This window comes from Drosophila takahashii, chromosome 3L (genome assembly GCF_030179915.1).
Source record: "Drosophila takahashii strain IR98-3 E-12201 chromosome 3L, DtakHiC1v2, whole genome shotgun sequence".
Lineage (NCBI taxonomy): Eukaryota > Metazoa > Arthropoda > Insecta > Diptera > Drosophilidae > Drosophila > Drosophila takahashii.
Genome location: NC_091680.1, coordinates 24,574,352 through 24,598,056, shown reverse-complemented (window position 1 = coordinate 24,598,056; position 23,705 = coordinate 24,574,352). Strand labels below are relative to the sequence as shown.

General features: G+C 37.0%; 1 protein-coding gene across 5 annotated transcripts; it reads right to left on the bottom strand.

Moving 5' to 3' along the window:
* Nucleotides 1-383: 383 nt before the first annotated feature.
* RhoGAP71E (Rho GTPase activating protein at 71E) lies at nt 384-22,953 on the bottom strand. Of its 5 annotated transcripts, XM_017143680.3 has the most exons (7): nt 21,913-22,953; nt 8,404-8,605; nt 8,154-8,337; nt 6,556-6,618; nt 5,350-6,218; nt 2,651-3,077; nt 384-1,319 (listed from the first exon to the last, which is right to left on the bottom strand). In XM_017143680.3, the coding sequence occupies exons 1-7, from the start codon at nt 22,359-22,361 to the stop codon at nt 862-864; spliced, it is 2,652 nt and encodes an 883-aa protein (XP_016999169.2). In that variant the 5' UTR covers nt 22,362-22,953; the 3' UTR covers nt 384-861. The 5 variants fall into 5 exon arrangements, with proteins under 5 accessions (XP_016999169.2, XP_016999189.2, XP_016999181.2 ...); XM_017143692.3 differs by lacking the exon at nt 2,651-3,077 and having other exon boundaries at nt 1,157-1,319; nt 21,913-22,949; XM_017143685.3 differs by lacking the exons at nt 384-1,319; nt 2,651-3,077 and adding an exon at nt 4,456-5,217 and having other exon boundaries at nt 21,913-22,949.
* Nucleotides 22,954-23,705: the final 752 nt, after the last annotated feature.

Here is a 23,705-nt window from a genome sequence, read left to right as displayed (position 1 = left end):
ATATTTTCGATTGGTTTCTGTTTAGTTTTGCTTTTGTACTTGACTGTATCAAAAATGAATGTATATCTGTAATTGGGTCTATGATTGCATTTAAAGAGCTGCATTCATTCGAACAGTATAAATTTGAATAGCTTAGAAGTAACATTTATAATGGATCTTATAAAGACAGAGAGTCGGCCTCGAAATCGATTGGTTGGATTGTTCAGATGCTACACAGTTGAGAAATTCTTCTGCTTTTTGTATCGTTGTTTCGGTTTGCGATCAGGTGAAAGTTTCGTTTATTTTAATCTTGACAATGCTCAAGTTTAAGAGATTCTTGGCTAAAACATAATTAAAATCAACCTAAATCACACAACGAAATGAATGCTGAATAAAATTTGGCAATTTGTTGCTTTACATAGTTTGTTTCAGTTGTACATTTTTGTTATTTTCATTCGTTCCTTTCTCATGTTTTTTGTTTTGTTTGTTTAACTAAAGAAAATCAGCCTTTTCTTGCTATACACATTAAATACATATATCGTTTACCATAACCTAATATATGATGTTATTTGGGGTGTCAGGGGAATTTCTAGAGATTTAACATTGTTCTCGATGAGTTACAAATAAAAAACTAGCTGTAAAAAATCAGCAGCTGCATAATATGATATTCTAAGTAGCAATGGATTGTAGCCGCTGCATCGTTTACAACCAGCTTTATTTTAATCTCCAGAAATTTCTTCGTTTGCCCCGTTTTTTGTGTGTGTTTTTGTGTTGGAAGTATACGTATTAAAAATGATTTTCATTTAAAAATGGTTAGATCTTAACATAGTCCGCTGTGTCCTGGGTGTCCTCAGTTTTCGTTTCAATGGGCTGTTGTCCATGTTACAGCCGCGGCGGCTTGAAGCTCAGCGTGGTGCTGCACTCCACGCCCACATCCATGGCATCTGGTGTTGAGATGCCGCACTCGGCAATGGAGTTCCTCACCGACGGCGGCTGCTCGGCACCCGGCAGTAGACCCACCATCAGCAGGGGTTTGTTCAGCACCGGAACACCGATCCCGCCGGCCGATCCTCCAACTGATCCAGGATTTCCGGTCAACTGATCACTGCCCAGGCTATTGCTACTGTTGCTCTGACTATTGCCGCCGATCTGCTTCTCCTTGTTCCGCCGCAGCGAGGATCGATACTGCCGGGGCACATTGATGAGCAGCCGCCGGGTGGTGGGATTGTGGGTGGTGTTGGTGGCGCCTCCAAGGCCGGGATTAAGGCCAAGACTGGCGACCGGTCGTCGGGCCGCATACTGAATGGACTCGGCGCTGTTACTCAAACGGATGTTGCCAACTAAAATCGGGTTCGGACATAAAACAGGGCAAAGAAAAAGAGAGGAGAAATAATATATTGCTGATGAGTTACTTTGATTCAATTGGAGGTCTGGTCTTGGAGTGGCAAATAAATGTTGGTGTTGGTTTGTGGTTGAGTCGCTTTCTTGATGTTATATGATGGCTTACTACGGTTGTTGCAGCTGCTGGCCGTCTTTGTGGGCGTTCCGACGACAACAACGCACAATAAGGTTAACAAATAAATGTACAAAATGTGGACAAAACACACAAAACTCGGGGTTAGTACGCAAAATCAAACAACAACAAAGTACAACACACGTAATTATGCATGTATCACATGTCTGGGTGTATCGAGTGTAAACACACAAAAAACAACACAAAAAGCTTTCGACATCTTTTGGATTTGGTTATACACAGTATAAATAAATAATAAAGTTTATTATTGTAAAGCAAAATAATAAAAGGATAAATGAGAGCAAAGTACACAATACAAATAAATAGCTATATCAAAAATAATACAAATTAAAGGGTAAGTTTAACAAAATGCCGATGGGCTTGGTGGTGGCGACAAGGAAATCTTGGCCTATCATGCTTGGTTAAGGGAATTAAAATTAGATTGGGTCTTCCCTTTTCACAAATACATCTTAATACTTAGGCATGATAAACACTTTGTATTCCTTTTAACAAAACGAAAATAAATTAAAATCTTAAAATTAGGTATGTTTAGCATTAGTTGGACATAAGCAAAATTTATGATTGGATGCAATTGGTAGCTACAAAACACAAGACATTTCATTCCGATTTTTCAGCGCGCTTTAACCGCTGCGTTTTCTTTTCTTTTTTTTTTTTTTGATCAAAATAAAAAGTCCAAAACATTGAAAATGACTGTGGCAAAGTTGTTGTTGTTGTGGTGGTTATTGTTGCTATTGCTGTGGCCGCTCCTGTTGTTGTTGTCTTGGGGCACATTGCCGGAGGTCACCTCGAATGATTGATACAACGATGAGGCGTTGCTGCTGCGATGTTGCTGCCGTGGCGTTGAGTGCCGCAGCAGCAACATGGCCGCCTGCCTGGGCTCCACATGATGTTGCAACTCGTGGGCCATCAGAGTGTGTGGGCCACCGCCATCCAGGGAATCGCCATCGCTATCGCTGGTGACCTCCGCCAGTTGCTCCTCGCGTACAACTACAACAGGCTGCAGCCGGTTCAAGCATTGACTGGAGTAGTAGCATGAATTGCCGAGCGGTTCGTGTAGATAGTTGGCCAGATCGTCGCCGAAATTAGTGTTGTTGTTGTTGTTGGTGGTGAGCGTAGTTAGTCCGGCATTATAAGTACCCGAATTGACGTCCAGCAGCAGGCGACGTTGCTGCTGTTGCTGTTGATGTTGCATGGGCGGTGGTCTCAGTAGACCCTTGGAATGTATCTGTTGCTGCTCCTGCTGCTGTTGCTCCTTCTGCTGTCCATAGCTATCCTCGGTGTCCATCATGTCCTCGAAGCGTTGCTCCAGTTGCTGCTGCTGTTGTTGCTGCTGCTGCTGCTGCCTGCGATAAAAGTGATAGAGCAACGCCGCCTGGCTCCGTTCTCCGTCCGTTTGCGCCTGCCGCATGTCCCTCGTGCTGCCGCCTCCCAAATATCCAGCGGCAGCGGCCAAACAGCAATTGCTGCACGTGTCTGCCGGCAATTGCAACGTGACCACCGCATCCCGGGGACCCAGGAACCATTCGGAGCGGGTGCGCATGCGTGCGGTTTGGCGTTCATGGACCTAACACATTTTCCCATTTCGTACACATGTTTTCAGCATTGCAATTATTTATTTGTTGTTGGTTGGTTGTTGTTGTCGTAGTGTAGTTGTTGTTGTTGGTGGAAAGACGGGGGGGGATTCAAAATTTTCGCATTAGAGTTTTTGGCAATTGAAATTTTCGATTTAGCTAGCTGTATTTTTTGCTTGATTTACTTAATTTAAAAAATGTAAAAGGCAAAATCAAAATATTGAAACAAACAAAAGGTCACAAAATAAAATGTAATGTTTTAGTGATATATAAAATTCAGCAAAATCAGCGCAGTGGAAAAGGTGCAAGATTATACAAAATGATGGTGAGAATATTATAGGGTATTCACCATAAAATTATTTTAGAGATACAGAAGAAGATCCTTAGTCCGGCTTAACTTTACCATGAATACCCCGAATATTCGAAACAAGCACGTTATAATTAGGTAGAAACATTCAGTGAAAAAACCGCCAACAAGCGCTTTGATTGCTTATCTTGAGGTGGAAACAACAGTCAAGAATTAAATCCGCCAAAAATAAGATTAATTACAAATGCAATTTTGGGTTTTTTTGGCTCGTGTTTTGTAGTATTTGCATGATTATGTGTTCGCATTTTTGTGTTTTCTCGTTTTGCTTATAGACTAAATGTTATTTGGTTAAGTATTAACTACATACATTTATGCGGAGTGCAGCAAACAACTTAGAGACAAGACAGGCAAGACAAAGGCTTCTATGCTACATAGACAAGACAAACAAGCGACAATAAATCAAAATGGTGCACAGTTCATGGGTAGCTTAGGGTTCTAAAAATATATTACAGAGTAACGATTACAACAAAATCAAATGAAATTATATCGGTAGCTTATAATACACAATGTTCTAGTTTTTTCTGATATGCCACTTTTTTTACAGCAAATGATAAGACTGAGATTATTAAATAAATAATATTTAAGTTGTACATGGTGTGCTACATCTAAAGATAACTACATTTATATACGGTGTCAAGAGTTTTGAAAAGATTTGTATACTTCTGCGATAATTGATCCAAGTGTTTTTGGGTCCATAAAAGATGGATTAGGAAGACAATCCACGGATCCGTAAAATCGTTATTCTTGTTAATTTGCATAACTGATGACAGTCGATAAATATTCGATCAAAATTTAAAAAAAATATCAACTGTTTTTTTACCCAAAATAACTAATCCAATGTTATTTCCGATCACTATCAAATACTCCCGTATTTCTAAACAATATTTACACCTCCAATATTTTTAAATTCAAACTTATATAAAATTTATAACAAAAAAAGTTATCTTATTGCTTACAGATTTGTCACTCCCAAGCTTTTCGATTATTAAATACGCAATTTGGTGTTTAGTTTTATTTTGTTGCAACAATATATAGCACTCGTTTTTTATTTAGTGAAAATAGGTCTTTGGGCATAGAAAATGTATTTATAAAGGTTTTCATGTTTTTGTTGAAATGGTTTAACATTTTGTTGTTCTCGTTTGAAATGTTTTTGTTTCGGTTTTTCTTTGTAAGAGAAGTTTGAACCAAAATTAAAAATGAAATTATAATTTAAACACAATATGTAAAATAAAAATATAAATTAATCTTTATGCTCCGTTTTTAGTCCTTTTTTGTACAGAGTTTTGGTGAAGTATGTTGATTATTTTCGTACTTTTTGTACAGTTTTAGGGGTGTAAGGGGTGTGAGGGCGTTGATTCTTCAATTTCTTATGTCGTACAATTATATAAAATGTGTTGTTGATTGTTGTTGTTGTTGTGTAAGTAGTAGTTGTTTTTCGTTGGCAGGCTCAAATTGTTTGGTTAGATTATGAAAATATTAGAAAAAACTAGGCAAACATTTCCAAAAATGAAACAATTTTGAGCATTTCGCAAAGTGATTCGAGTTAGAAGAGAGTCAAAGTAGTAGTGAGTGATAGTAGAGAGATTAGAGGGGATAACATCATTTCCAATTGACAAAACTCAAACACAAGAAACAAAAGAAATTAAATTAAGGTATTACATAAGGTTCAATTACAATAAATCAAAAATTCGCAACAGAAAATGGAAGAAATAAAGAAGGTAGCTTAAAAACTAATATATTCTTGGTTCTTGATTCTTTTTCATTTCCTGGAAAAAAGAAACCAGAACTTAAAAGAAATTCGAGCATTTGCAAAGGGGTTAGACCTAGGATATCTAAATAGATGGTACGTTCTACTCTCAAACGGAAATGCGTGAGCCCAGCAAGAACTCGTCCCTCACCTGTGGCAGATACGAGAGGCTCTTGGTGCTCTCCGCATATCGGTTGACGGCCCTCAGCTCCTCCATGGTCATGCCGCCCTCGGCTCCACCTCCGTTTCCGTTTCCCGATCCTCCTCCATTGTTTGAGCCAGTTGCCCCAGCCGAATTGGAGCTGCAGGAGCTGCTGTGTCGTATGCCCCGATTGCAGCGGCTGCAGGTTCGCTGCTTGAGCTTAGGGGGCGTGGGATTAGCAGCTGGTGCAGCTCCTCCTGATCCTCCAGCTGCTCCCGATACCGATCCCGATCCCGTACGCCTTTCTCCTCCGCCATCGAGGCTCTTGGTGCCCGTGCGCAGTCGCCTCTGATGATGACTGCTACTCGGCGGCGCCGGCTTCTTTTTGTTCTGCCGATAGCGCCGCTTGACAAAGGTCATCTCATCCTCATCCTCGTCGTCGTCATCCTCGTAGTCCCGCTGTTGCTGCAGCTGCACCTGCTGCTGGTGCTGTTGGTAGTGATGCGGCTGCTGGGCTCTCTGCTTGTGGCGATAGATGCCCCGACTTCCCTGCGGCGGCGCTATGCTGCTGATCTCCAATTCGGCACCAAAGTCATGGACACCGTCCAGCTCATCGTTATCCTCATCGTCGTCGGCATAGTCATCGTAGTCGTAGTCCGTGGCATTGCCATTGCCATTGCCATTCCCATTTCTCTTCGCCGGCAGCGGGGAGGAAGTCATGGCGTAGATGCCGGGTCCCTCCAGCGAAACCGAGAGACGGGCACAGCTCTCGATGAACGAGTGCTCCGGCGAAACTCCCAGCGAGAGGACACTGTTCTCCAGCGCCGAACTGGAGCTGGTCAGCAGGGCGGGCGTCGAGCGGGACTCCTCCTGGGCCACTAAATCAGGTCGGCAGTGGGTTATAACAAATGCATTGGATGGATGACTCGTCAAAATGAGAGGGTACACAAACAACTACTGGGCATGCAGCAAAAAGCTAGAGAATGGGGTGGTGCAGTGCGGGTGGGGGCTATCTCTTCGGGACACCAGATGACCAAAGATGAGCTTATCAGATATTGGATACATGTTTGTAGATCACATTCCCCCACACAGACAGAAGTTAGATCGGACAGTGTGGCGTAAATAGAGGTGGGGATTTCCAGAAGCAAAGCACAATAGAGAGTATGATTCTTCTAGCTATATCTACGGATAGGTAAACACTTATCAGGTACTCACGTAAGCCCCAACGCTCGCATTGGCACTGCAGCCAGGTCTTCTCCGCCTCCAAAGAATGTTGCACTGCGGGGAAAGCGATAAAAAGTTATTAGCCAGAGGAATTTCGAATGCTTTGAGTTCTATATTGAAGACCGGGTTGGGAGAATAACACAGGTCAACAAAATGGACTTTATTAAAAGGTGCAGGCTTATTGGCATTAAAACATGTTAATATAGACGTATATAAGCATATCTGCATACTTAGTTTTCGCGTTTAACGGGTGGTATTTGGGCAATCGCGGTTTGAAAAAAATAGCAACGTTTAATTTTTTGATTTAAGATATCTTCGAGGGTCTGTGCTCAGTTGTAATAATACCTATGCCAAGAAATTGCTTAGATGCCCTTCTACATTATTGCACTTAAGGTTCCATCATAATTTGAGTCAATCACAGCCTATGAGCCATTGAAGTAATTTGTTCACCTCTATTCCCAACCAACTTAATGCGGCGAACACGCTTAAAAAAATACAAGGAAAAATATATGCCCTAAAATATTTTACAGGCATCTAGAGGCGTCTTTTACCGAATTTTTAAGACAAATAAGACCATTGTACGTCGAAGGATGGAATTTATAGAATTTTTTCCGTAAGAACTTAAAAAGTAACAACTATTTTTAAATCCCATTTTACATAAATATCTGACACATTCGTAAAAATTTGCCTTTCAATTTGGTTGGCAGTAGGCGCCGAACATAGACAAATTATATTTTTAAGGGGTTAATATGCCTTAAAAAAATCCCCACCACAATTTTAAGGCGACGCCACTGTTATCTTTACAAAGCCTACTGTGTAAAATCACGACAAACTCGTTACGTAAGAGTGACTCTAAAATACTTGTTACTTTTCCCATTCTTACGGAAAAAATTCTATAAATTCCATTTTTCGAAGTACAATAGTGGGATTTATCTCAAAAATTCGGGAAAAGACGCCTCTAGATGCCTGTAAAATATTTTAGGGCGTATATTTTTCCTTGTATTTTTTTAAGCCTGTTCACCGCATCAAGTTGGTTGTAAATAGAGGTGAACAAATTACTTCAATGGCTTATAGGCTTTTATTAACTCAAATAATGATGGAACCTTAAATGCAATTATGTAGAAGGGCATCTAAGCAATTTTTTGGCATAGGTTTTATTACAACTGAGCACAGACCCTCGAAGATATCTTAAATGAAAATATAAAATGTTGCTACTTTTTTCAAACCGCGATTGCACAAATACCACCCGTTAAACTCGAAAACTAAGTATGCAGATATGCTTATATCCGTCTATATTAACACAATTTAATGCCCATAGGGCTGCACCAAAAACACTGTTGGCCTGTGAAATTTTACCAATCAATATATCGATTAAGGACAAGCTAGGCAGACAGAATGAGTCAACTTCTTAATGATTCATGAACAATTTGGATTTTTAAGTGCAGTCCAATTAGGGGAGAGCTTTGTTACCTGCACTTAGTTAATTTAATGTCTTCTAACTTAACCCAATAAAGGTTATGCACGTTGAATTGGTCTATTTTAAATTAATCCTAACTAAAGCATTAATAATACCGAGATATATCACTCACATGCGTATTTCTGTTGAGCCAACTTGCCACGTGGCGGTGGTGGATATTGAAAGCTGCATATCCACTCGTCCTGCACCTTGAGAATGCGTCCTGTGACGCGGGCGTAGTACTCGTAATTGTCTCGCCCAAAGATGTCGTGTGTGGCAAACTTATCAATTATATTCTGCATGATCTTGGTAGAGACCTAAAAAAAACAAAGGAAATACATTTCAAAAATCATTCTTCAATATAAAATGGACCACAAACTCACCTTGAACTTGAGCACATCCTCCATGCGAGCGGTCTTGCCATCGCTCACGCAGGACTGAAAGAAACTGGGGGCCACGGACACGCCCAACGCCTCACTGGTCATTCCTGTGGAGGCGTGGGCCGCATTGCTCGCGATGACCCGGAATGTGCCGAACAGTAAAACTAATAGATGCTGTGTGTATTTCGGCAGCGAACCGAAGAGTCTGCAAGGGGAAAAGAGAAAGGTTCTTTAAAAGAATGTCGGTACATAAATCTTAGAGATATCAAAGGCACACTGGAAAAAATTAGCCACTACCTAACTGTGATTGTTAAATAACCTTTCAATACATAGAAATAATTTTAAAAATACACTGTTTAATCCTAAAATAATATATACTTTAGGTCCTACTAAAAATAATTCCCAGAAAATGTAATAACCTTTTATTGTTATAACTAAAATATTTGTATGAAATTACATATTTTTTTAAATTCTTTCTTACATTTAGAACAAATGTAATTTTTTTTTTTAAATGCATGTGATGGTAAATGTTGATTGTAGACTTGATAAATATTTATTAAGATCTCTTATCATAGCGAAATGAATGGCTTGAGCTAGTTGAGCTGGCAGGGCAATTGTTAGTCATGCTTTTTGTTTTTATTACCATTACAGAAGTGCACTGACTCATTCTCAGGTGAACTACTGCTGGCCGCTCGTTACCCATCCAAAATCCAAATCATCGCCTGGCCGGCAAAGAAAGTCAGAGCAGCTCCTCTGTTCACACTTTCATTTTGGCGTGCCTAATGATTTTTCGAAACAAATGGTTAAGCCAAGTCTGCGGGGCCCCAGCTGCAGCTCGGTGACTTTGGCCGGGGAAGAAGAAAAACTGGTTGGCAACCTCCTAAGCGTCCACATTACACAACTTGATAGAGGTAGCAAACCAAAACCAAAAAAAAAAAATAACCAAACCAAAGCCAGCACCAAAAGCCAACACTACAAGACAAGCCAAGCAAGGCAGGCTATACAAAAAAAAAAGGAAAAATAAAACTCAACTCAATCAATTAATGCTTTAAAAGCAACACTCTCCGCGCAACATCTCTCCGAAGCTGGCGCTTAAAAAGTGAAAACTTCGAGATCCAACAACAAATGCAGGGGGAGACGGCGAAGTGGGGGCTAAAGTCGCTTGACAATGAACTATACTATAATGCGATGGCTGTCTGGCTCTATTTTCATTTTCAAATGTGGTGTGAATTGCCCGCGAAGAAAGAAAAACAGACTAACGAGAGAAACGACAGCTTAGCCCGATAAGTGTTGCATTTAGAATGAATATCTCTGTTCGAAAAGGGAGTGCAACGATAGGGTTTTCAAAAATAAATGGAAAATATTGGGCAGTCTCAGGTCTCGGTTAATTGAAATGAAGAAATAAGCCAACACAATTTATACGATGATGGAACCCGCATGAACTGTCACAAATGGAGAAATTCAAAGTGGTAAAGTGAGAGGTGGGAACCTTAAAGGCCGTAAATTACCCACACAAGACATTAATCTATAACATGTTGGAGAAAACTGAGACCAAGATGAGCACAAATTTCTTGGAATGCTTAATGGTGTTTTAGGTAATAAAAAAAGAGTCAAAGAACAAAAATATATGGCCAATATGGGTTTAATATTTTTATCTTTAACCTTTTAAATCCTAATTTCATTTACTTATCTCATATTAATATATAACTAAATTGCAGAAAATCAATGTGAATGATCGAGTTTTTACAACTTTGTTAATAACCCATTCTCCAATTAAATTTCCTTATCGAAGACACTCCTATTAAAAGTAGCATCTGAACCTTTCTAGGGTTATCGCTGGTCAAGGTTTCGCCGAGTTCCCAGGTTCATTAGTTTATTGATATCTCCCAATTTGTTTACTCAAAACTACAAGCGAGTCAATAATGCGATGTGAACAACCGAAGCAATGCCACTAGACCCAACCCAAGCCAAACAAACACTATGGTAAACCCTTTCCGAACGACCACTAATCAAACAACCAACCATTGCATTGTAAATAAAAAGTGGAAGAACGTGCCGCTAAAGTTATCCCAAAATAAAAAAGGAGGAACTCTTATCTTATCTATACAAATTTAAACTACACATGTTGCGGCTCCTTCACTGTGAACATTTGAACTCCTCGGAGGCCAAAATGATAGTCGAGCAAAGCTAATGATCACCTCGAACTCTTGGCCAAAAATCGCCTGATAACGACGATTATCAATTACTAGTCATTTAGTTTTTGCTTGTTTTGGCGGCGGGAAACGCCCATAAAGCGGAATGCGTACAAATCGTTTATTAATTACATTAATTACGTGGAATGCTGTTAAAAAAACATATAAACACAAACCGCAGAAACCTCAGCGACCGAAAGCGGAACAAGTGTTTACGTCTGTTGATATTGGAGAGATAAGCAATATCATTGAACCAAACTGTATTTCCGAACCCTACAAAAAGTACCTTAATGCTATGAGTAATTGTGGTTTATTGTTTACTTTATCATTTGATGATTTTTACCTATTTTGCTTTTTCTTCGTGATTGATGGACGCGTTTGGAATCGACGGTCCATTAGGGTCTGTGGATTACCTTATATAATTGCGTTGCGCATGCGCCGTATCAGTCCGTTTTTATTCCACTCATTTACATAATCAATAGGCCAAACAAAATGAGGCACAAATAAAGACAATAAAAAACCGGCAAAAGCATTAGCATATACACATTTCCACGAAAGAGTGCTAAATAGTTTCCGATTTTTTTAAATTTAGTATTTGCCATGCGTAGCTTCTGCGTATTGTTCATTGACAGTCAGACAAACCCGTCATATTATTTAGATGAATCATTTTCATTTATTGTTAACGTTGTTTATTTGCCCTGCCGTTGGCTGATTTTTTGTCTTCATTCATAAAAATGAAATATGTCGGACAATTTTTTATTCGCCTCTTTTTTCTCCGTTTTGTTTGTGCTTTGCCGCATTTGATTTGCTTTTGTAACAGTGTTTTATCACAATATTATATGTGTGTCGGCAGATATATGCGATTTGTTTTCGTTACGTATGAGAAGTCTCGGAAGATGCGATGCTCTGCCCTACAGAGAAACCAGTTTCTCGATATTCCCACAAAACAAACTCAACTCTTTTGTGACACTTTCGAGAGGAGATCTCCATCTCCGCCGCGGTTTCAGTGGCTCGCAGCGGAGTGAGTAAGTCAAGTGAGTGAATTATGCCGACTGTCGAGGTCTGTGTAAGTGATAAGTGAAATATCATACACAAGATAATTGAGTTTCCTTGCAATGCATATACATATGCATACTTCAATGGCTTACATTAATGAACAAATGCATAATATACTTTGTGGAATTCAGCTGACTGATAGCTTATAAATACTGTATTATTCAAAGGCTTTTCAGGGCAATAAAAAGGGAAGTACGGAAATTTGGTTTACAAGGCTTTTGCAAATAATTAGAAACCACATTTTATTAAGATCATTATTTTTCAGTTCAAGAGTATACGGTGGGAATAAAGAAAAATATAATTACAAATATTGCAAATAAAAATGATTTACAATTTAATAAAAAAGTTGTAATTTACTTATTTATAAAAAAAGTATATCACCAAAGAATATTATTTTTACAAATAGAAAGCCTTTCATTTACATATAAACAGGGCGAGTAAACACAACACAATTCCCAGTAATATTTTAAACAAAATTGCTTTAAAAACAAAAATGAGGCTTAAAAAAAGAAGGTATTTTAAAAATCTAAGCAATTTGAGACCCTGGATTGCCTTCCGCTATCAACAAACGGATGCCTCATTGAAGTCCACATTTTACAAACATTCTTATAACCGAAAGATAAATGTTGGTCATTTTTACATGCAATGCTATCGGGTGAATGGGCCTATAAAAATAACAATATGTAGATCAATTGATGTGGTCGCCGTTGTTAATGAATCATTTACATTAGGTCATAAAGAAATAAGTTTATGTTAGTCTGCTAAGAGAATTACGCATCACTTGAGCAAACAAAGGGCATTAAGTGTCTAGGAGTATTAAGTGGAAAGTGTGTGTGTATCTCTGGATTGCTTATCGCATCGGCAACATTTTTCGCCTACTAAGCAGGCCGGATCGGGCAGTTTTATAATTATGCTGCTCATATCGCTTATATCTTTAAGCTCCCCCTCCGTTTTTGCTGTCTTTCTGCATCAGCATCAATATTCATTGCGGCAAGCTCAATCTGCATCGTCTGTTCACTTCCACGCCCAAGTTTCCAGACTGGAGAGTCAAGTACACAGAAAGAATAAGTTTATTCTGAGATGCTATCAGATAATAAATGACATAATCAAATATTGTCAAATCTTTTCCAACATTTCCATCTGGAAATACGCCCTGTTGAACTAATTTATTATATTTGGCATTCTTAAATGAAGACATCAATTTAGATTTGTGTTCTCTGTAAATGTTCTCTGTGCAAGTTGCAGATTCAGTTGGATAAAGTGGCAGCGAGAGCCTTTGTGTTCGTTTAACAGATGCGAAAACATAACCGCAGCGGCAGCAAGTTTTTTATGTCGGCTGTTGTAGTTGGTCGGTCGGCACAATACAAAAGACAATACGTCATAATAACGAACCACGCTAAAGCAATACTCGCACCAACAACACCGAATGCACGATAATAAAAAGCAGTTTTCAACATACATATACTAAGTGCAAACATCACGATATGCAATGGATGACGACTATGACCCACCAACCAAGCTAACGACAATGCCCTGATTACACTCGACAACCGATTGTTTGTTTTGTATCTTGGTGATCAATCATGAACATCAGATAAGACATTTCCTTCACAGAGAAAAAAAAATACCAAAACTGGTCATCATTCGGGTATTTTTTCATATCAATTTTGGTCCCATATGTGGTCATACCAAAATGATATTTTCGAACATACCAAATTGGTATTTTCGAACATATTAATAAGGTATTTTTCATACAAGATTGTTATGATCTCATATCAAATTTTGCTACAAAATTTTGTATTGTATTTTCTCTAACTCAGAAAAGCATTCTGCCACGAAAAAAAAAATGTCTGCATGGCTCAGAGGCCAAGGTGCTAGGTCCTGATATTATTTTGTGCTCGGGGGAACGGGGTTCAAATCCCGCTCACAACACAACACAACTTTTTTTTTTATTAGTAATCTTATCATATTAACTTTTTACAACAATTTTGTTCTTAATATTGTTAAGGAAATGTTAATTATGCGCCTTAAAAACTTTTTACTTTCTCTGCCTTAGCCGGTTTTGAACCGGGGTCCTCTCGCATCAGAGTCGGATGCGTTACCTATTGGGCCATCGCGACAAGTTACACGCGAGTATATTAGCTAAACTTGAATGTAAAATTAGCTCGTTTAAGCATGCTCAACTTGTAAGTGTGACCACAGCATATAAAGCGGTATAATACCAGAAATACAACAAAAATACAACTTTACAGCCATACTATTTTTTCGAAGACTTTTCGATGCCCCATTTGATATGAAAAACATATCAATCTTTGAAGTATTCATATTAATATGTTACGGATTCATATCAACATGGGTAATTGTTATGATTTCGTATCATATTGGTATGAATTCGTATTACATTTATATGGAAAAATTGATATGTACAAATTGAGGAGACAATATCAATCTGGTATTGTTCCATTTTTTTCTCTGTGTTTTCATTCCGATGTAAGAAATTAGCCGTACGTTTCTATATAAATAGTATACATACAAAGTAAAAAGAAGAGAACTCTAAGTATTTCATTAAAATCATGAAATTATACAATGGTATTTTTGTTTTTTTTTTTAAACTGGACTTTACATTGCTTATCTAAGAAAACCATTTAATAACGTCATCGACTCATTATATTACTAAAGAAAACAATAACTCAAAACAAAAAGACAGTATAGACCATTTAATATCCAGCCTGAAGTTCAAAAATCGTTATATGGCTCTAAACATTTTTTTCCCGAAACTAAAATACCCTTTTGCTATACAAAATACCGCAAATAATTGTTCAAAAAGAAAGATAAGGGTTTTGTTACCCAAAAAAAATCTTATCAAAAATTCATTAGGCAAAATTTTTCGGATAAGAGCAGTTCCCTGACCTCCAAGGAGCCCAATAAAATTCCCTGATGGCCAGTGTATATCCGCCATATGTTTTTAGTGGCTGCGTCTGCACTGTTCGGTTGTTCAGCGTTCAACGTTCAGGGCGATTCACTGAGGGAAAAGTGCGAACCCAAGAGAACCCTTGAAGAAAAGAAATACAGACGGTCCGGTCCACTGACGTAAATTTCCACGCTTTTCGTATGTTTATAAGTACATTTTTTGCGCTCGCTTTATTTAACATTTATTGGTTTTGTTTGGCATTGTTGTTTATACACGTCGGCGGCAGTTTCGAGTTTATATTTATGCAAAGTCAAAGTCGAATGGCTACTCCTGAGGTGGCAGTCGATAAAACAAAGGGAGATTAGGTACACAGGGTTCCACCTGAAATTCTACAACCAATAGCACTTTAAGAATATCTCAATACTTTTCGTAGTACAATGAATTTAGGTATTGTACTTTACCATTCCTTTTAAGTTATAAAAGTATACTATTGTCGCAAAATGTAAAAAAAAATTAACACTTTACTTCCTCAACTACTTTTATAACTTTATTTATTTTTAAGGACTAACCAAATTAAATAATTTGTGAATAAAAATTTCAAATTTTAAAGAGCTACTTTGCAAGATTTATCTGCTGTATCTGCGTATCCGTAAAACTTTTGTTTTAAGCAACCCCGACCGAAAAACCGATAAATAAAAAGAGAAAACAATGCCATGCCTGAAAAGAACCACATATAATACAATAATAATCAGGAAGCGAAACCTCAGTCGTCTGGAAGTGGGCGATGGAAGGGGGAGGGGCCCTTTCAGACGTCGGATGATGACGACGGGCTTATCGACTTATAGGCAAGAACGTTGTTGTTGTTGGTAATGCCATTTGCAGTTTTTACCATTTGTTTGTCTAGACCAACAAAAGCGGGCAGAAATTTGCAGTCCTCTCCTCTTCAGTCTTTTTTGCACTTATCAGTATTCGCAGCAGTCAGTTTTCCCTGTGCCATCAACAATTGTCCAGCAGGCAATTGTGTAAATAGCCTATTAACTATGGCCAACGACTAAGAAGAAGCAGTATAGTGTGTATGTATAATTGAAGAAAGGGAAAAGAAAGGAGGACGTAGAAAAAAAGAAAGAAAGGGAGAAAGAGCAGCTGGCATTAAGACAGCTGATCGGGCGGAAAATGTGATTCAGAATCCTATCCCAACAGATTTTGGCCTTGCAAAACAAGAATGAGAACAACTGTTAAATCTGACTTAATAATAAAACCACAACTAAACATTGAAGTGTTTGTAGACTAAACTAAACTAGAATTACAGAATTTAACATACAACAACATTTGTTATATAAATCTTTTTTATAACTCATTTAAAGAAATGACTAAAAAAGTAGGTCAAAGTTGTATCCTTTTCCAGAACTTTAAAATTGGGGAGTTGGAGAAATGCGACTGTACAAATAGGAGTAAAACAAAAAGCAACAGGCGTTGGAAAAAGCTTGCGAAAGCTCTTTTCAGCCAGGCAACAAGTTGCGAATAACAGGACTAACTGAGTAGAGAGAAATTGGAAGAGTGGGGGGAGAGAGTGGGAAATCACACTCTCTTCCAGCAGCTGCTTTCTTGATTTTTTCTTTACGCCTTTCTGCTGTGTTTGTAATTTACACAAAACAAAACTGCGAAAGAAAACAATACACAATTGATTTATATATGTATATGCACGTATGTATATATTTTTGGACTATTGCAAAAACGTGCAACAATGACGTCGATGCGGTGCAATAACAACAAATACAAAAAGGCCAGCAGCTGGAAAGTACACAAACAAAAATGATGTGCCAACTGATGGAATTGAGCACTATCTCTCTCTCTTTCGTCCTCTCTCTCTTTTTTTGCGTTTACTTTTAATTGATACAAAGTTTCCAACGCGTGTCTATTTTTAAAGGTGTTGTTGTTGTTGTTTCTTTCGGCAGAGGCGCTATTTTCGCGCATTTTGTTTGATTTGATTCGATTGTGATTGCCTAATGTTTTTTTTGTTGCTCCTGTAGTTGTTGTAGTAGCTGCCGTTTTTGTTGTTGCTGGTGCGCCTGCCCCCAAAAAGTAAATAAACAAAAGTAGCCAACGCAGCGCAGCAGCAACAATTACAATAAATGTGTATATAATTGTACAGGTTTGAAAAGTTTACACACACCCACAGTGGCGGTCAAGAAAATAGTCCACAAAGTCAATATTGTTTAACTACATTTAATTGTTAAATCTATTAAATAATGATGATATTTATTTCAATAATACTATAACACAGTGCAACATGAAAAATGTAACCGCAATTCTGATTTCATGGGCGGAAAGAACTCATCGAAATAAGCTAAAACCCATTTAAGTTTCTCTGGCTTAGCTCGCGTTTACCTTTTATAACGAGTTAAAGTTTTACATACAAAATTTATTTGTAACGGCCATATCTTGTGAACCGATTATAATTTCACTATCATGTCTTCAGTGATTATGTAGCAATGAACCCAAGGAACTAAATTGACAAATGACTCTTGCGCACTTAGCACCTAGTGCACCTAGCGCGTGAAAAAACAAATTTGCATAATTTTTCGATTTTTAACGCGCTAGGTGTACGTCTTCGCAAGAGTCATTTGTCAATTTAGTTCCTTGGGTTCATAGCTACATAATCACTGAAGACATGATAGTGAAATTTTAATCGGTTCAAAAGATATGGCCGTTACAAATAAATTTTGTATGTAAAACTTTAACTCGCTATAAAAGGTAAACGCGAGCTAAGCCAGAGAAACCCAAATGGGTTTTAGCTTATTTCGATGAGTTCTTTCCGCCCATGAAATCAGAATTGCGGTTACATTTTATAACCCTAAAAATGTTGCACAGTGTAATACTTGTAATACTGAACTAGTCCTTCTTTAATGTATAAAAGTTGATCATATTTTAGATAATTTAAAAGTTAAAAACATTTTATAAATAGCAAACAAAAAAATTCTTTTTTTGATACCAATTAAACTTTTATTAAAAATGTAAGAAAAATGCCTCATTTTCTTTTTTTATTTTTTAATCATTACCTAATACCATTTATCAATCATGAGTATTTTTGCAAACACAATACTAAATCCTCAACCGCTGCTGTGTGCAGCAACGCACAGGTTGCCAAACTGAAAATATACGTTTTCCAATTCACCTCTTTTTCCCCCGAAGAGCTCCGCGCGAAATGAAAATAATTTGGCGGTCGATTTCTACGCATGTAGAAGTTTAAATTTATGTTTTATTGCTGACGTTATTTGTTTACACGCACATTTAGCGTTTAGCGATCGGTGTTTCAGTGCTCGGTGTTTAATGTAACCAATGGATCTGATCTGCTGACGCAGTAGCATCTTCCATCTCCCATCCCCGAGCATATCCATCTCAATCAGGCGATTGTTTAGCAAATTAACCAACCGCCAGAGGAAGCCCAAACTGACAAATCATTTCTGCCTGTCAATTGCAATCTATCGGCTCTAAATGTTCGATTTCTTAATTATTGCAGGCCTCTCACTTTGCGAAAAAAAAAAGAAGGAGCAAAAGAAAAAGAAAACAATCACAAATTGCAGCAGTCAAATACTTCGTTTACTTTTAATTGAGCCTGCGTTCGTGGGTTTCTTTGTGTTATGTTGGCCCACGCTTTATGCTCTAATTCAGATGGTTAGAAATCGATTGCAACAAAAGAAAAAACACAAACAAACAGCTACCGAGAGTTAACCAACAGCGAGTCAAAAAATCCAAGCTTAACCCTTTCAGTGGCTTCTGTTTACACTTCCAAGTTTCTTAAAACCCATACAAGGCTGAACAGTGAATCAGCGAAAATCTGAATAAATTATATACAGTCGCAATTCTATAAGTTTACTTTTGTGAGTTTTCTATAGATCAATGGAATGATTACAGCAGTTTAAAGACAAATGAGTCACGCAATTAATTTCTTTCTATTTCCGTAATTAAAATTGTTTTAAAGATTTAAAAATTTTTACAAAATTTTATAAATTTAAAAATTAGATTCCCCAACTCTTATATTGATTTTTTGATTATTTCGCATTACCATAGGTCTTAATCACCTATTTAAAATAATGAAAATCTGGTATAAGAATATGGTACCAACATATTTTAAGCACCATATGCTGGTTCACTATTTGCAAGATATACTGTTTATTATAAAACCAAACATTTGCTGCTTGTTTTTTCTGCTGCCGCACAAATTATGCAAATTGCCTGGCACATCTAAGGGTTAAGCGAACGCTTAACGCTCAAGTGAAAATTGGTGAAAATCCACACAAATGTGTCAACAAGTGCCGAGAAACAACAAGAACGACAACGAAAACAACAACGAAAGCGATTTAACAACAACAAGTGCGACGGCAACGAAAACAACAAGAGGCAGGCTTTCCAGTGAATTAACTCCCCCTGAAGATTCTTGGGGCTGCAACCGAATCTACATCTACATCTGTATACATCTAAAGATCCGGTTCAGCAAGTTTACCGCAAGCTAGTTACACTACAACAAAAAGTAAATGTGTGTGCCGCACACCTGCGGATAAAATAATAGCAGTTACAATACCCTTGCAGTTAGAACAAATTCCTACTGAATATATCCACATATTTTGCATGATTACTCTATTGGAAACTAAGTCATTTTTACGGTGCACACTGGGCCAGAAAGTTAATTTTTTGGCCAAAAATCTGTAATTTCTTTCCTAGGACAGTTAGAAGGATGCAGTTTTTTGCGTTTTTTTCTTAAAAGATTGAACTTTCCAACGAACTAAAAGTAAAATTTCTTGGAATTTTATATGATATAGATAATCCAGACCAAAGTCGGAAAATTTTACGTACTTTTCGGTTTTTTCTTTTTAAAAAAATAACTAGAAGACGCACTTTTTTCATTTTCGAAAACAATAAAGTTTGAGATAAAACAAACTAAAAAAAATTGACATCACTAAAAAATATTATGCCATTTAAGATTTATGAACCGTTAAAAAGTGCAACTTTCGGAGGCTTCCACATCAACGTTTATCAAACAATCGATTTAAAAAAAATTTCTATTTTTTTGTTCTTGTTACCTTTTAAGTTTTATATAATCAAATTATATAAAAAAAATTGTTTAAAAATATTGTTTTTTGATTTGTTTAATGTTAATTTGACATATTCTGAAGTCATCACAAAAGTATGCTACATTTTTATTTGCATAGTCATGATTAAATAGATAGATATAGGTTTGGAAAATACCATAATCGATTAGTGTACGTAAAAAGTAGATTTTAGATGTTCGTCACACTAAAATCAAATTTTTGAGCGCAAAATGTTCACCAAAACCTGAAGAAATAAAGTATGGCATACTCTTGGGCTCTCTTAGCTAAGCTCTTCAAAATAGCTCGACTTCGAGTTAAGCCTTCAATTAAAACTTAAATTACCGAAAACTAAGGCAAAACCGCATCGAGTCGGTGGGCTACGCTTTTAGTAAATTGATCAACGAATTTTTTTTTGAAGGAATGAACTAATTTGGGGATGGCACTCGAAGGCACTCGAAAAGCAAAGTACTCATTTGCTGAAAAAAAGCGTAAAAATTAACAATTACATTTATTTTAGCAAACAAGTAAGACATACGAGCTATATTATATTTTTTACTTGTTGAAAATAATCCCTTCTGCAAGTTTCGGAAAGAAGTCGAACAGCAACATCAGCATCTTTGACTTCTAAATTTTTTTTCATTTCCATCAATATTTTATGAATTTTTCACTTTGAAAATATGGTAAAAGAAAACTACTTGCCCGAATTCTTTGAAACTTTGGCATAAATTAGTTTAATGTATTATAAAAAGGATCCCAAACTCAATTTGGTCATTTTCTTAAAAAAGAAAAACGTATTTTTGGCCAAAAATCTGATCGGCTGGCCCAGTGTGCGGTGATATCTAAAATATTTATTTTTTTACCTCCTTAAATTATTTACCGTGTTGCTAACCTATACATTAAAAGATAATACCCTATGCAAGTTTGTAACGTATAAATTCTTGTAGTCTCGAACACATTCTGAATACTAATGCTGCGGGCAATACCATCCCGAATAAGGAGTCATAGCAATTACTTGTCTACCATTAATTTATGATATTGTCGAACACTTTCTGTTTGGTGAAAATATAATAAATGCCTTTAAAGAATTTATGGCAATGGTTTCCACTGAACCACTAATAAAATGTCTAAATTTACTCAATTTGCAAATGTTGCCAAATTTATTGTGACTTTCAGTAGATTTACTTTCAGCAAAGCAATGAAAAATAAACCTATTTAATTAATTTTGTTTATATTAACTGTTATTCAATCCACTGATGTGGATGAATAATATTATTAAATTACTTTAAATATGAAACCATAATATTTAAAAAGTAAATAAAATTAATTATAGAATTTAAAATATGTACATTTCTTTTAGATGAATGCGTGTTTTTTATTCTAATATCTTTTTGTTTTACGCAAATGGAACTTCCAATTTTACTGATTGCATGCCTAAATTCTTAATGATATAGTTGTTATTTTTTTGAATTCTTTATAAACTCGATTATTTTTTAAATGAATGTTCTGAATGAATCGCCTATATAGATGCTTGTTTTTAATTTAAGACCACTTTAATTAATAATTCCAAAGTAACTGAATCATCTCACAATAATTTTTAAATTATCAGAGTTCGTTAAATTTTCATGAATCAAATCTTCAAGAAAAACTTAAATATTTTTGACTTATAAACGAATAAATGCTGAAGCATAAATTTAAGAGTCCTTTTCATACATCGGTAAGAAATGTAATTTAATCTAATTTAGCTGAGTAATAATTTATTTAACTCTTCCAGATAATAGTTCGATTCTTATAAAATATTTATTTGTCGGTTTCGATATGTCATAATTATTATTTACCGCTTTCCACTTTCTGAATTTTTTCTTGAATTTCTGAAATATTTTTCTAACTTTTTGAAGAAAATAATTAATGCAGTCTCCTCGAAGCTCGAATATATATAAAAGATACCACTTTTTTTAAGAGCTCTCAAAGCTTAAAAAGAAACACCCCTTCTTATCAATTCTGTTTGAAAAATGCCTGAATCATCGCTTAGTGGTTTCCAGATCTGCTGATTTCTTCTGGAATTCTTTCAAAGGAAATAATCAAATTTTTTCTGCATATATATTGATTAAGAAAATATGTTAAAGCCAAAAGAAAACCCCACCTTTTTTGTTATTATTAATGGACGTAATTTGTCAATTTATATTAGCTGCTTTTCTGATTTATTTTTTCGATGCTATTTTCGCGACCTTTGTCGTTTGGGCTGCCCCACCTTCTTGGCACTCACCTGTGCAGCCTCTCCGTTTGCTCGTATTCGTTTTGCAGATCGTTGATGGCGAATAGCTCCATTTCGCCGCTGCGCCCGAATATTCCATTGGGTATCTTGCGCAGGAACTTCTTCAAAACACTGGCGATGGTGAATACCGAATAGTTGTCCACGTTGACCAAACGGCCCGCTTGCAGGAAGTGGATGAGCTTCTTCATGGCGCCCTGGTGTCCTGGGGCACGGAATACATCCCGGCGATTGGGCGACTCCTTGTTCAGCTTGAGGATCAGGACAAGCAGTGGCCCGGGAATGTTGTTGTTGTGCTTGCAGACCTCCTCCAGGGGCACCCCGAATTTGACCTTTTCCAGGCGATACGGATAGGCGGGGGCTGTGGCGGGGTGGCCGCAGGAGGTCACCACGTTGCCCAAATCCGCGGCACGCCTATGGACGCGTTCTGCCCAGCTGGACATGGTTTTTCACGCGATTTTCCTGCCTGCCTGCCTGTGTGTATGCGTATGTATGTATGTGTGTGCGTATGCGAGTTTTTCACGAGCGGGGGAAAATGTGCTCGGCAGATTTTATGGTTTTATGCTGGCCACAAACATGTTCACTTAACTGGTTCGTTCGCTTGCCCACTACTATACAGGAATTCACAAATATATTCGTATCGCTTTTACTCCCTAATTTTCAGTCCCAGCTTGATTTTAGATTTTAGCTGCGAAAACACTGGCTGCGTTGCCTACTTTGATTAAAAAATCGCTGTATGCATTTTTTATTTCTTCTTCTTTCGCGTCTCTCTTTTCAACTGCGTTTCTTCGTTTCTTTTTCGCTTTTCTTCTTTTTGGCCAACGCCTCGGAGCGTTGCTTTGCCTTTTGGCTTCGCTGCTTGTTGAATTAAACGCTCGGTGATTGCAATTCGATTGGTTTTATTGAAAACGCGGCGTTTGGCGTTCACTCTCGGTTGGTTTGCACTATTTGGCTGTGTTACTCGGGGGAGTTTAATTATTTTGTGCGTTTCGACGCCCGACTTTTTTCGCTGTTAGAGGTGGATAAGCGTCGATGAAACATCGGTGGAAACATCGATGGAAACAGCGGTGGAGTTATCGATGTATCGAGTTTTAAAACTTATCATCGATAACCAAAAAATTTTTGTTGTGATCGTTTACAAACACGCCATCTACAACTACACATCTTTCCGCTGTAAAAAATGTTTAAAATTTTAAAATGAATTGCATTTTGGGTAATTTTTAATTTTTGTTACTTCGTTGCAAGTGGAAAATTATTCGTTAACATTTTTTTATGTCTGGGGCAAATGTATCTTACCGAAAACATCATTTTTTTAACTTGTTGTGAAATTTATATAATAACTAAGGTGCTGTCCATATATTACGTAATCATCTAGGGGGGGGGGGGGGTGGCCACCAAATGATTACTTTAGGTCTACTAATGTTTAAAAAGTGCATTTAAAATTTTTTTAAGTCCATGGTCCTCAGACTTTTAAATGGGATCATGTGTGGATTCTGTGACTTGTTTAAATATTTGGACTTAACTTAATATATTTAGACTTATCGATCAATTAAAAAAACAACCAAAGAAAACAGATTTGAAAACCCCATTTTTCAGCATGCGCATGCACGATTTAGAAGAATAACAATTTACAATTTTCCGCTGTAAAAAATGTTTAAAATTTTAAAATGAATTGAATTTTGGGTAATATTTAATTTTTGTTACTTCGTTGCAAGTGAAAAATCATTCGTTAATATTTTTTTATGTCTGCATTACAATTTATGCATTTACAATTTTTTTTGTCCATG

Excerpts from the sequence above, each read along its gene's own strand:
- RhoGAP71E (XM_017143680.3), bottom strand. The coding sequence starts at position 22,361 with ATGTCCAGCTGGGCAGAACGCGTCCATAGGCGTGCCGCGGATTTGGGC. Across the intron at positions 8,338-8,403 it reads AGGATGTGCTCAAGTTCAAG|GTCTCTACCAAGATCATGCA; the intron begins GTGAGTTTGTGG and ends TGTTTTTTTTAG. Across the intron at positions 6,219-6,555 it reads ATGCGAGCGTTGGGGCTTAC|TGGCCCAGGAGGAGTCCCGC; the intron begins GTGAGTACCTGA and ends GACCTGATTTAG.